Source organism: Acipenser ruthenus, chromosome 2 (assembly GCF_902713425.1).
Source record: "Acipenser ruthenus chromosome 2, fAciRut3.2 maternal haplotype, whole genome shotgun sequence".
Lineage (NCBI taxonomy): Eukaryota > Metazoa > Chordata > Actinopteri > Acipenseriformes > Acipenseridae > Acipenser > Acipenser ruthenus.
The window spans coordinates 61,030,922-61,042,750 of record NC_081190.1 but is presented as its reverse complement, the minus strand read 5'-3'; the positions used below and the strand labels follow the sequence as shown (position 1 = coordinate 61,042,750).

Below are 11,829 nucleotides of genomic sequence, written 5' to 3'. Positions count from 1 at the left end.
AAAGATGAGGCCTGATAGTTTTACGTAGTTGTGTCAGCGGGAAGTACAAATTTGCAGTGCTCCTCGGAAAATATATTTTTGTTCTTAATACAAGTTTATGCCAACTACATGAAATATCCCAAAAGACAGCAAGTCCCAGTTGTAATTTTGCCACACGCTGCGCAGTGGGTTCGGCGGTAAAGGGTGTTTCTTGGATGAATGGTTTACTCTTAAAAGTTGTGTATCATGTACATTGTTTTAAAATACCGTGTTTATTTTTTTTTAAAAAACTCAAAGCTTTTGAACGATTGACTTTGTGTGTTATGCTTGGAGATAGTGACTGCACGCCTTGGGTCGATACAATACCTACATGTGAATAATAACAAACCCCAGACGTAAGTGTTGATTTAATGATACAAGAATGTTCAGGTGTGTTCATTGACATAAATTAATACAGCAAGGGAACAATTTAAACTGTTTTAAAATATTTCAATATCATGTCGGTTTCATACGTTAACCCTCAACTTAAGTTCCCAGCGATGGAATAGTTAACAAAGTTTGATGCCGTGGAAAACATCTGCAGTGTTTACATACTTCAAGTGACCATATCGTTGCATCGCTGAAATATTGTAATTGTGTATTGTATACTGGAAATGGAACAATTTCACTAAAAAGACAATGCTTTCATTATCCAAACCTACACGTAGGTCATTGTGTGACCATAGACTTTAATGTGCCATTATATATATATATATATATATATATATATAGAGGGAGGGAGAGAGAGAGAGATGCCTGAACCAATTCATGTGCAAAAAATAACACTACTACTACGACTAATAATAATGGTGATATGCTATTGTTTGATTGAAGTAACAAACATTTAGGAATATGTTGAAATTAGTCAGAATATAATACTAATTTTAAATCCTGTATAAAAAATCAACCAATCCATGTAATTGGATGTCGAAAAATTCCATTCCATATTATCCTGTACAGAGAGATATCATCCAGTTGTATGAGACCATTTTAAAGATAAAAAAACAAGAACCAACATGTTTAATAGTAGCCTAGTTGCAGTGAACAATCTACATTTTTTTGATGTATGGTGAACGAATAGGTATTCATTTACAAACCATAGTACGGGTTACAGAACATGTGAAAAGTAATTCAAGTTTGTATGTCTTTTTTTTTTATAGCGATCAATGAATTTTGTCATCCTCTTGGTGAGAGATGATTAAGAACAAGTGGGAAGAAAGATTTCAGAGGGTTGAGCAGTTGGCACAAACATATCAGCATAGACCTCTGTGCTCACCTTATAAACCGAGGCTTTGGAAGCTTTGGCAGCCATCTTCAGTTTGGAGAGTCTTTCCCCGTCAAAGTTTTGCCATCGGCTTTGCCAAAAGTTGTAAGGAGGTAAGCATGTCTTGCACTGTAACACTTGCCACTTTATTAGATCCCCCCCCCCCCTTTGATTGTAAGGATTTTTTTATTTCCCGAATAGTCATTCAGTAATGTTTGGATTTGACTTCAGTAGACTTTGAAGAATCCATCTTTGTTTTTCCTCTCTTAAAAGGATGTGCATGTGTTTGCTCTGGAGAAAGAAGGAGCTGAACAAGGCCAGAGAATCTACCTAGTTACCACATACACTGAGCTTTGGCATTACTACAAGTAAGGATCTGCTTAACAAAGATAAAACAGTTATTGTTATTGTGTGTGTATATAAGAGCCAGAGAATTAGTCCCAACCCCTAACTAATGTTAATTATATTGTTTTAAATGTAAGCAATTTAAAAAGCCTGGGATTGACAGTTCCCTGACATAAATCAATAACATTGTGTGACGATGTGTTTAAAAAAAATGTACTTTCTATAGTAAGGTTGATGTCCCATTGACTAATGGGAAGGTGAACAATTAGCACTTAACTACACTATGTGTGTTGTCCAGGTCTAGGACATTAATTTTGTAACAAGGCTAGAGAAAACTGGTTGTTGGTAATTTTTCATATTGTGGTTTTCAACAGGACCTATAGACAGTCTTTAATGCACTGCTATGAGGTAATCCCAGAGGGATCGGTTTGTAAACTTTACTTCGATTTAGAATTTCACAAGCCATCTAATACCAGTGTGGATGGAAAACAGATGGTCTCTGCATTAATTCAGGTATGAAAAGTTCTGATAACTGAGATGCTGTAGCAAATATAAATACTACTGGAGCAATAGAAGTAAAACAATGTTGCCATCCTTGTATGCCTTAGAGTACTTTTATACCATCCTACTGTATGCTTATTAATTTTAATCAAGCACTAATCTTGGACTACCTTACCAGCTGAAATACATTTCAATATGATCAGGTTGTATTCTGTTATGCTTTTTCTTTTAGTATGTGTGTCTGCAACTAGATGTGTTTTATGGAATAAAGTGCTCCGTTCAGGATGTTCTGAATTTGGAGTCCAGTACAGAAGAAAAGTTCAGCCGACATCTGATATTCCTCCTCCCAAATGCAGCGTTTAAAGATAACATACATGTCGGTAAGTGCTTATGACGCCTGAGAGTAGTTTTGGATTGGTCTGGTTGGCGTTCTGAATTTATTATATGCAGAATCTGGTGTTGCTGTTGTGACTTTTTCTACAGTTCCTGCTTATTGGTCAGGTTAATTGTGAGAAATCTGATAGATTAGGCAATACGGATATTGGTTGTCGAGCCAGAATAAATTATCAATCAATCAATGTTTATTTTATATAGCGCCTTTCATAGTGGACCACCATCACAAAGTGCTTTACAAGATAGTGAGGTATAATGCATAATACATTAAATAGAGTCAAATACAGGGCATAGTACATTAAATACAAATAGTAAAAAACAATGCAAATACATTACATACAGGCTTAATACATTTAATAAAAGGCTAGGATGTGAATTCTAAATGTTGTGGATGTGTGTGTCATACACAATCGTACAAATAAGATGGAGGGAAAAACCTGGAATAGCAATTTAGACAACAGTTAATAACAGATATCAGGCTTAAAGAGCATTGAAAGCAAGAGAGAACAAGTGGGTCTTGAGAGTTGATTTGAAGTGAGCGACTGTGGGAGCTTGTGACAAAGTGACTGAGTGGAAACAGGTCATTCAAAATGATCTAGCATTCAGAAGCATTCAGAATTGGGCAGACACATGGCAAATGAAATTTAATAAATATCATATGGGAGATAGTGAAATTGAAGAAGGGAACTATGAAAAAGACCTACGAGATAAGGTTGACTCAGAAATGTCTTCATCTAGACAATGTGGGGAAGCTATAAAAAAAGCTAACAAGATGCTCGGATATATTGTGAGAAGTGTTGAATTTAAATCAAGGGAAGTAATGTTAAAACTCTACAATGCATTAGTAAGACCTCACCTAGAATATTGTGTTCAGTTCTGGTCACCTCATTACAAAAAGGATATTGCTGCTCTAGAAAGAGTGCAAAGAAGAGCAACCAGAATTATCCCGGGTTTAAAAGGCATGTCGTAAGCAGACAGGCTAAAAGAATTGAATCTATTCAGTCTTGAACAAAGAAGACTACGCGGCGATCTGATTCAAACATTCAAAATCAGGGGACTTTTTCGACCTGAAAAAAGAAACAAGGACCAGGGGTCACAAATGGAGATTAGATAAAGGGGCATTCAGAACAGAAAATAGGAGGCACTTTTTTACACAGAGAATTGTGAGGGTCTGGAACCAACTCCCCAGTAATGTTGTTGAAGCTGACACCCTGGGAACCTTCAAGAAGCTGCTTGATGAGATTCTGGGATCAATAAGCTACTAACAACCAAACGAGCAAGATGGGCTGAATGGCCTCCTCTTGTTTGTAAACTTTCTTATGTTCTTATGTTCTAGGTGCAGGAGTGATGCAGTGCAGTAATTGGTCAGAAGGAGTCTTGTAATCCAGTGTGCTTTATTTTTATCCAGGTCTGGTGACCAACAAACAATAATCCCACGGCAGTACACAGCAATGTGTACTGCACGGGGTAGACAATATGGGGCTTCTAGACCTTAAACAATAAACAATACGTATCTGCCCCACAATAATGCTGACACGGTCACCAGTCCTGGGTGTGTGCAGTAATGCCTGTGGTGGGTGATACAGTTTATTTTGTGACAGTAGTGCAGTGTTGTTCCGGCTAGTGCTGGCCCTCGACGACAGCTCCGGAATTGTGTTAGCCGTCTAGTGATATACAAACAAGACGAATTATGCAAAGACAAACAAACAAAACACTCACGATTCTGAAACAGTGGTTACGGGGTCTCTCACAGTCCTCGGTTCACAAACACAAACCAAAGCGAAGGGACAGATTACGATTCTCCGTCCCCTTTTATGCTGTCACACATGACCCCTTTGTAAACGAGTGCAACTGCCTCTCCAATCTGCAGCTGCCACGTCATTTCCCTTCCGGGTCAATGCGTTATTGCAACTGAGTCTCGCCCCCTTCCTGGCTGGCCGACTTACCTTGAACCCTGGGAAAGAACTGTCAGACCAGCCCGTCCAAGGAACTATGTTATCGCTGCTTAGCACCCTCACTAGCCGGGAGGGAGATTTACAACCAAGAATCATTGGAATTCTGTCACAAAGCTAAATGCACTAAAGCTGGGAGAGAGTTCCAGAGAGTCGGGGCCATGAAGCTAAAAGAACGCTCTCCGAGTGTGGTGCACTTTTGCTTGGGTATAACAAGCGAGCCTGAGTCAGAGGACCTCAGCTTGCGTGCAGGGACATAGCGGGTGAGCAGGTTGGAGAGATACTTTGGACCTGTGTGATGAAGGGCCATGTAATAATAATAATAAAAATACAATAATAAACAGTAAGAAAAGAGTACAGTTATTAAAAACAGAAGTAACAATAAAACTCAGAATAAAAGGTAAAAATGTTATGGAAAAGCTATATTAAAAAGGTATGTTTTTAATCGAGATTTGAAGATTGCAATTGAAGGTGAAGGCAAGCAGGAGAATTTTGAAAATAATCCTGAACTTTACAGGTAGCCAGTGCAGCTGGGCAAGGCAGGAGGTAATGTGATAATGTTTTTTCCATCTGGTAAGGATTCTAGCAGCAGCATTTTGAACCAGCTGCAATCGGTTTATGGCGCGTGACGGAAGACCACCATAGAGAGAGTGGCAGTAGTCGAGTCGAGAATATTGGCAGTGATGGATAAGAAATGGTCAGAGAGAGATATATGAGACTGAGAGACTGGAGATATCAAGACCCCTGGTGATGAACAGATCCAGGGTGTGTCCACGGGTGTGAGTGGGAACGTTGAAAGATTGAGAGAGTCCAAGACAGTCCAGGAGCGTGACAAAGTCGGTCACTAGAGGGGAAGAAAGCAAATTGACATGGATGTTGAAATCACCTAGGAGTAGAATTTTGTCAGTTGAAGTGCAGATTAGGGAGAGGGATTGTGAGAACTCAGCAATAAAAGCAGAGTTATTCTTTGGTGGACGATAGATAACAGCAAGGGTGAGGGACATGGGAGAGGGGAGCTTGATATCGAGATGCTCAAAAGAAGAGAAGGCTGGCATAGAGAGAGTTGAGGTGGCAAGCACAGAGTTAGCAACAACAGCAGTGCCCCCACCTCTACCTGTGAGATGTGGCTTGTCAAAGAGCGAGTAGCCATTTGGGGTGGATAGATGTAGTGAGTGTTTATCATTTACAGAGTGCCAGGTTTCTGTTAGACAGAGAAGATCAAGATTAGTATCAGTTATAAGTTCGTTGAGAAGCAGAGATTTGTTAGTCAGAGAACAGCAATTCAGGAAGGAGAGTTTACAGTTTGTAGCAGTACAGGGGGAGAAGGAGTTAGTAACGGTATCTGAAGAAAGTACTTACCTGTGTTTATTCTAGGAGGGGAGAAAGAGTGAGCACGCGTTGTCCAGGGGATCCAGACATAGGTGTCAGAGTAGGAATGAGGCCTCTAGTAGCCATTGGGAGAGGTTTGGAAAAAGTCCTCGCTCAGACTGCCCTTGAACGTGTGGCCCTTAGACAGCTGGTGCTTTGAACGGCTGCCGTTCTAAGACACTGTTTGCCAAGTTATACTATTCTGTAGGCCTAGAGCTGTTTACTTTACACAATATTCTAATCAACCTCACAATTCAACACAGCCCACCACAGTTAGGAAAACTTAATTACAATTTTTAAGTGCACAAACTATTGCTTCCTCCTCCAATTGTGCATTACTGTAAGCTCATTAATGATTATTTTGTTAATGGAAAATGTGTATGCAGAAATAAAAATATTCTTCTACATTAATAATTATTTTGTTAATTGACCGTTTATATGCAGGAATAAATACATTCTTCGATGATATACCTGCATTTACCAATACGCTTCGGTAAATCATAAGATTAACTGGTAAATATCCGAAAAGCAATCTATTTCTTTATAATCTCTGACATTTATCACCGTATTTGGTAAATGCTGACATTTACCGATGTAGTGTTATTTTCAGGTAAGCGGTAAAAGTGGTTTCGGCTCGCGCATGCCTAAAGAACTTCCGCTAAGAAAGCAGGGAAGCCCATTCAAATCTGGTACATTATGCAGTTTTCAGTCTTTGTGAGCCACCTTTTTGTTATTCCTCATTTTCCACAGGTTAAACTGTATATTACGTGTATTATATAATTTGCCATTCAGTAAATGGCAGTTTTAAACTCCTCTTTGTAGAAAATGCTGATCCCTAGTAATTATATATATATATATATAGATGTATACAGTGCCTTGCATAAGTATTCACCCCATTGGACTTTTCCACATTTTGTAGTGTTACAACCTGGAATTAAAATGGATTTAATTGGGATTTTTACCATTTGATTTACACAACACACTTAACACTTTGAAGTTTTAATTAAACAAAAAAAAAAGGACATTTGTTGGTTGCATAAGTATTCACCCCCCTCAGTCAATACTTGGTAGAAGCACCTTTGGCAGCAATTACAGCTGTGAGTCTTTTTGGGTAAGTCTCTACCAGCTTTGCACATCTGGATCCTGCAATTTTTGCCCATTCTTCTTGGCAAAATTGCTCAAGCTCTGTCAAGTTGGATGGGGACCGTTGGTGAACAGCAATTTTCAAGTCTTGCCACAGATTCTCAATCGGATTGAGGTCTGGGCTTTGACTGGGCCATTCTGAGTCATTCAGGTTCTTGTTTTTAAACCACTCCAGTGTAGCTTTGGCTGTGTGTTTAGGGTCATTGTCCTGCTGGAAGGTGAACCTCCGCCCCAGTCCCAGGTCTCTTGCAGACTGAAACAGGTTTTCCTCTAGAATTTCCCTGTATTTGGCTCCATCCATCTTGCCCTCAATCTTGACCAGTTTCCCAGTCCCTGCCGATGAAAAGCATCCCTATAACATGATGCTGCCACCACCATGCTTCACCGTGGAGATGGTGTTCTCAGGGTGATGAGCAGTGTTGGCTTTGCGCCATACGTAGCGTTTTGCGCTAAGGCCAAAAAGTTCAGTTTTGGTCTCGTCAGACCAGAGAACCTTTTTCCACATGTTTGCTGTGTCTCCCACATGCCTTTTGGCAAAATCTAAACAGGATTTGATATGGGTTTTTTTCAGCAATGGCTTTCTTCTCGCCACTCTTCCATAAAGCCCAGCTTTGTGGAGCATCCGGGTTATAGTTGTCCCATGGACGGTTTCTCCCATCTCAGCTATGGATCTTTCCAGCTCCTTCAGAGTTACCATTGGCCTCTTGGTTGCTTCTCTGACTAATGCCCTCCTTACCTGGTCACTGAGTTTTGGTGGATGGCCTTCTCTAGGCAGAGTCGCGGTTGTGCCATATTCTTTCCATTTTTTAATAATGGATTTAACAGTGCTCTGGGGGATGTTCAAAGTTTGGGATATTTTTTTATAACCCAACCCTGAATGGTGCTTCTCCAGAACTTTATCCCAGACTTGTTTTGATAGGTCCTTGGTCTTCATGATGCTGTTTGTTTAGATATGCTCTCTAACAAACTCTGGGGCCTTACAGAAACAGGTGTATTTAATCTGAGATCATGTGACACTTTAATTGCACACAGGTGGACTCCATTCAACTAATTATGTGACTTCTGAAGGCAATTGGTTGCACCAGAGCTTATTTAGGGGTGTCACAGCAAAGGGGGTGAATACTTATGCAATCAAGACTTTTCCGTTTTTTATTTGTAAATAATTTTGAAAAATATGTAGATTTTTTTCCCCACTTCGACATTATGGACTATTTTGTGTAGATCAGTGACAAAAAATCCCAATTAAATCCATTTTAATTCCAGGTTGTAACACTACAAAATGTGGAAAAGTCCAAGGGGGGTGAATACTTATGCAAGGCACTGATATATAATTTAATGTTTTATCTCTCTCTCTCTCTCATATATATATATATATATATATATATATATATATATATATATATATATGAGAGAGATAAAACATTAAAGATCTGACTACCCACCAACAAATATTGGGGCACCACATGAGAATATTGTATTTGGTAAATTAATTTCTGAAATAAAATTACTGTTTTTTTTTTTTTTTTTCTTCTATTAAAGGGAACTTTTTAAACAAAATTTTGCAACCTGCGTTTGTGAAACTGCAAAGGAATGGTTTGGTGTCAGAAAGCCCCATTGATGATAATGAATGCCCTGCTGTAATAGAGACACCCGGTTCATCGACTGAGAAGATGCAAAGTTCAGCTGAAGATGATTTGAAGTGTCCACAGCCAAAAAGACACAAATCCACTGAGCTGGAAACATCACCAGCCAGTCAGAATGAGGAATTCCCATCCCTTTTTGTAAAAGATAAAGATGGGTGTGATCAAATATTTGTTGACCTTGGTATGTGTAACATTTTGTTGTTCATATTAACTTATTAAGCTTCATTGTACAGGGACATGTTTTATGTGGTTACACTTATATCAAAATAAAGTGTATATTGTATTGTTTTTATAAAAAGGGACATTTATTGAGTTTTAAACCTTTGATTTTACCAGTTATAGTAACTTGCTAATCATACTTGTTTTTGTTTCACTTGTTTCTTTAGGAGTCTATACAAAAAACAGAAACTTCCGCCTGTACAAATCATCCAAACTAGGAAAGAACGCTGCTTTTGAAGTGGCAGAAGACAATATGTTCATCCCTAAACCACAGATGCAAGTAACCAAAGAAGAAGAAATCTTTCTTTGTTCTCTAGTGAGCAATGTTAGGTACAGTTCCTTCACACTATAACGTTTTGTATCTCAGATTACTATAATATCCAGTAATCAAGATTATTTTAATATTTAACAATCCTTTTTTTAAAGATATTGGTAGGTTTTTGGTGTAGTCTTGACTTGACGTTGTTGTTCCTAGGTTCTCAGACAATTTGAGAATTCTCAGATGTGAATATCCGCAGACAGAAAAAACATGTCCTCATTCTTATGTGCCTCAATCTACTAACCAACTAGGTAATATATTTTTAGTTTATTTACATATTTTGGTTAGTGGAGTACCTGATTTTGTGATTTTTTTTTCAATAGATTTAAGATTTGTTACCTTTTTTTTGTATTTTTCACATTTAACCAACGGCAGAGTAGTAATTGAAAACATGACAGTAAAACATGGTTAATGTTGGCTGCAAAATATCATTGACATTATCTTTTTTCCTTGTTATTAAAATGCTAACTGTGTTTTTCATGCTGTTCTAACAGACTCTTTTGTAGGGCATCAGCATTCACCTTATCCAGAAGTTGATAACTTTGTCCTTTCTTTAGTAAACAAAGACAACATTCAAGGAGGTAAGCATATACTTATAGCTTAAAGTAACTTTGTTTATACTACTGTATGATTTGTTTGTAAACAAAGCGTGTAATTTATTTTCTTCCCCTTTCAACAGGTATAAGGCAGTGGAAATACTTTTCCTTGGATGAACTTCTTGTTTACGACATTTTAAACTACCGTTGGTGTCAAAACATTGGCAGGTTTCATAAAAGCAACAACATTATGTGAGTGAAACTGATTACATTTTTTTTACTATGTGTGTACAGTATACTTAGTGTTCTGCATTTTCGGTTTTTATTTTAATACATTTTTCTCCTGGAATTTCTCAAGAGTTTATTTTACAAATATTACAATGGGGATAAAATCGGTAAAAATGTGTTTTTAATTGAAACGTCGGCAAAAATTGGGAAATAAAATTCTCAGTATACACACTTTACTTGTGGAATATGATGCGTAGCAGTTCTGGTTTCCGATTAAGTTCACTGTCCCTGGCAAATTTTGCCATGTATGATGAAGCAGAACCTGTGTACTTAGTTAGCTGGTACTTTGCGAATGTTAAGGCAATTGCTGTGTTGACAGAGCTAGTATCTGCAGAAGGTATGAACGGTACATAAGCACAAAACAAGCCTGGTTTATTTGCCTTGAAATCATAAAAAGAAAAGAGAATTTACAGAACTGGAGTGTCCATGGCATCGGGAGATGCATCAAAAGTCACACTGGACATTTTACCAACTTACCAACTAAAGCATCATCATTTTCTTTAATATTTGAGTAAGATTGTCAGCGTTAGGCAGTGTTTTAGTAGTACTGTCGCACAAAGTCACCACACCCCTCTGAAATAAACAGTGGCTGTCCAGCAAAGCACAGAGCTCTGACAAACTCATTAACAGTCATTCTCCACTCTTTTTTTTAAAGCCTATGTAAAGGCCACAGAAATGGATTGCTTGTCTCGGTTCACTTTCTTGTTTTAGTTTAATGTGTCGCTTACTTTCAGTATGTTTTTTTTATTCTGTCTGCGTGAACATGTACCTTCTGCTATTTGGCTTTTTGTATACTTTGAAATATTAGTTTTCTTTTGAATGTTCATAAACTGATTTATGTTTTCTCCCCATTCCTCATCCACTAAAAATATTATATTTTCATGTAAGCATTTCAATTTAGTTTTTGATCAAGCTAGTTACTACGCCCAGCACTTTCCACAATAATTGGACTTTGATTGGCCAACAGAATCAGGTGATAATGTGTTTGTGAAGCAACAGAACCAGTCACGTGTGACATTTGAATGTTATTTGGTCCTCTGACATCTAAAGGTAACTGCTGTATCCTAGGTCAGTGTAGGGCTGCTTATTACAATGTCAGAGTCAAAACAAAACAGCATTTTAATCCAAATATTGTGTATTTTCTAGAAAATAGTACTGGGAAAATACTGAATAGTAGACTAAAAATCAGGTATAAATCAGTAAAAACCGAGGTTCAGTTAAAAGAAATCTTGTCATTTTTCAGTAAAATTCAGAAACCGGAAATGTGGAATGCCAAGTATAGTACACTTCATGGATCTTGATTCTGTTGGTAAACATTTAATACCTGTAGATTTATCTTTTAAATATAAATAAACAATAAACATTCTTGCAGTTAAGCATAAATTTCATTTATTAGTAATCTGATTAAGATTGTTTGTTGCCTACAGTTTGTGAAATTAAACATGTGTTACCTTTTCCAGGATTGTTGTAGATCTTAAAAAAGAAGTTTGGTACCAGAAGTGCCATGACCCTGTTTGTAGGGCAGAAAAATATAAATCTGAAAGTATGTTTTTATCTTATTATTATTTTTTATATTTTAAACATATTCAGATTCTGATGTGGCAATTATGTGTGTGTTTTTTTTTCCCCAGGTTATCAATTACCCAATGTGGTCTGCCTAAATTATCTCATCACAGAGGTCAGTATTATAGGAGTGTGCCACTATTCTTAGATTTGAATGGCTTTGAACAGTACTATATAGTCTATATTCTTTCTTGTTTATCATATGCTAAGCAGGCCAGACCCCATGGTATGTTACACGTTTTTATTGCAGAGAATACGTCTTAAGTCTACCACTTAA

General features: G+C 37.6%; 1 protein-coding gene across 10 annotated transcripts in view; it reads left to right on the top strand.

Moving 5' to 3' along the window:
- The window catches only part of primpol (primase and polymerase (DNA-directed)), a 68,776-nt gene that overhangs the window by 56,272 nt on the left and 675 nt on the right, over positions 1–11,829 (top strand). For 7 of the 10 annotated variants that reach the window (XM_058998373.1, XM_034014518.3, XM_058998381.1 and 4 more), the window contains 11 exons: positions 1,179–1,395; positions 1,556–1,650; positions 2,002–2,140; positions 2,361–2,508; positions 8,524–8,808; positions 9,014–9,176; positions 9,322–9,416; positions 9,660–9,746; positions 9,845–9,953; positions 11,450–11,532; positions 11,621–11,667. In XM_058998373.1, the coding sequence (XP_058854356.1) occupies positions 1,213–1,395; positions 1,556–1,650; positions 2,002–2,140; positions 2,361–2,508; positions 8,524–8,808; positions 9,014–9,176; positions 9,322–9,416; positions 9,660–9,746; positions 9,845–9,953; positions 11,450–11,532; positions 11,621–11,667 (1,434 nt within the window). In that variant the 5' untranslated portion in view covers positions 1,179–1,212. Of the gene's footprint in view, positions 1–149; positions 216–243; positions 375–1,178; positions 1,396–1,555; positions 1,651–2,001; positions 2,141–2,360; positions 2,509–8,523; positions 8,809–9,013; positions 9,177–9,321; positions 9,417–9,659; positions 9,747–9,844; positions 9,954–11,449; positions 11,533–11,620; positions 11,668–11,829 lie in introns of those variants that run through there. The other 3 variants (XM_058998387.1, XM_034014519.3, XM_058998397.1) reach the window with 3 other exon arrangements.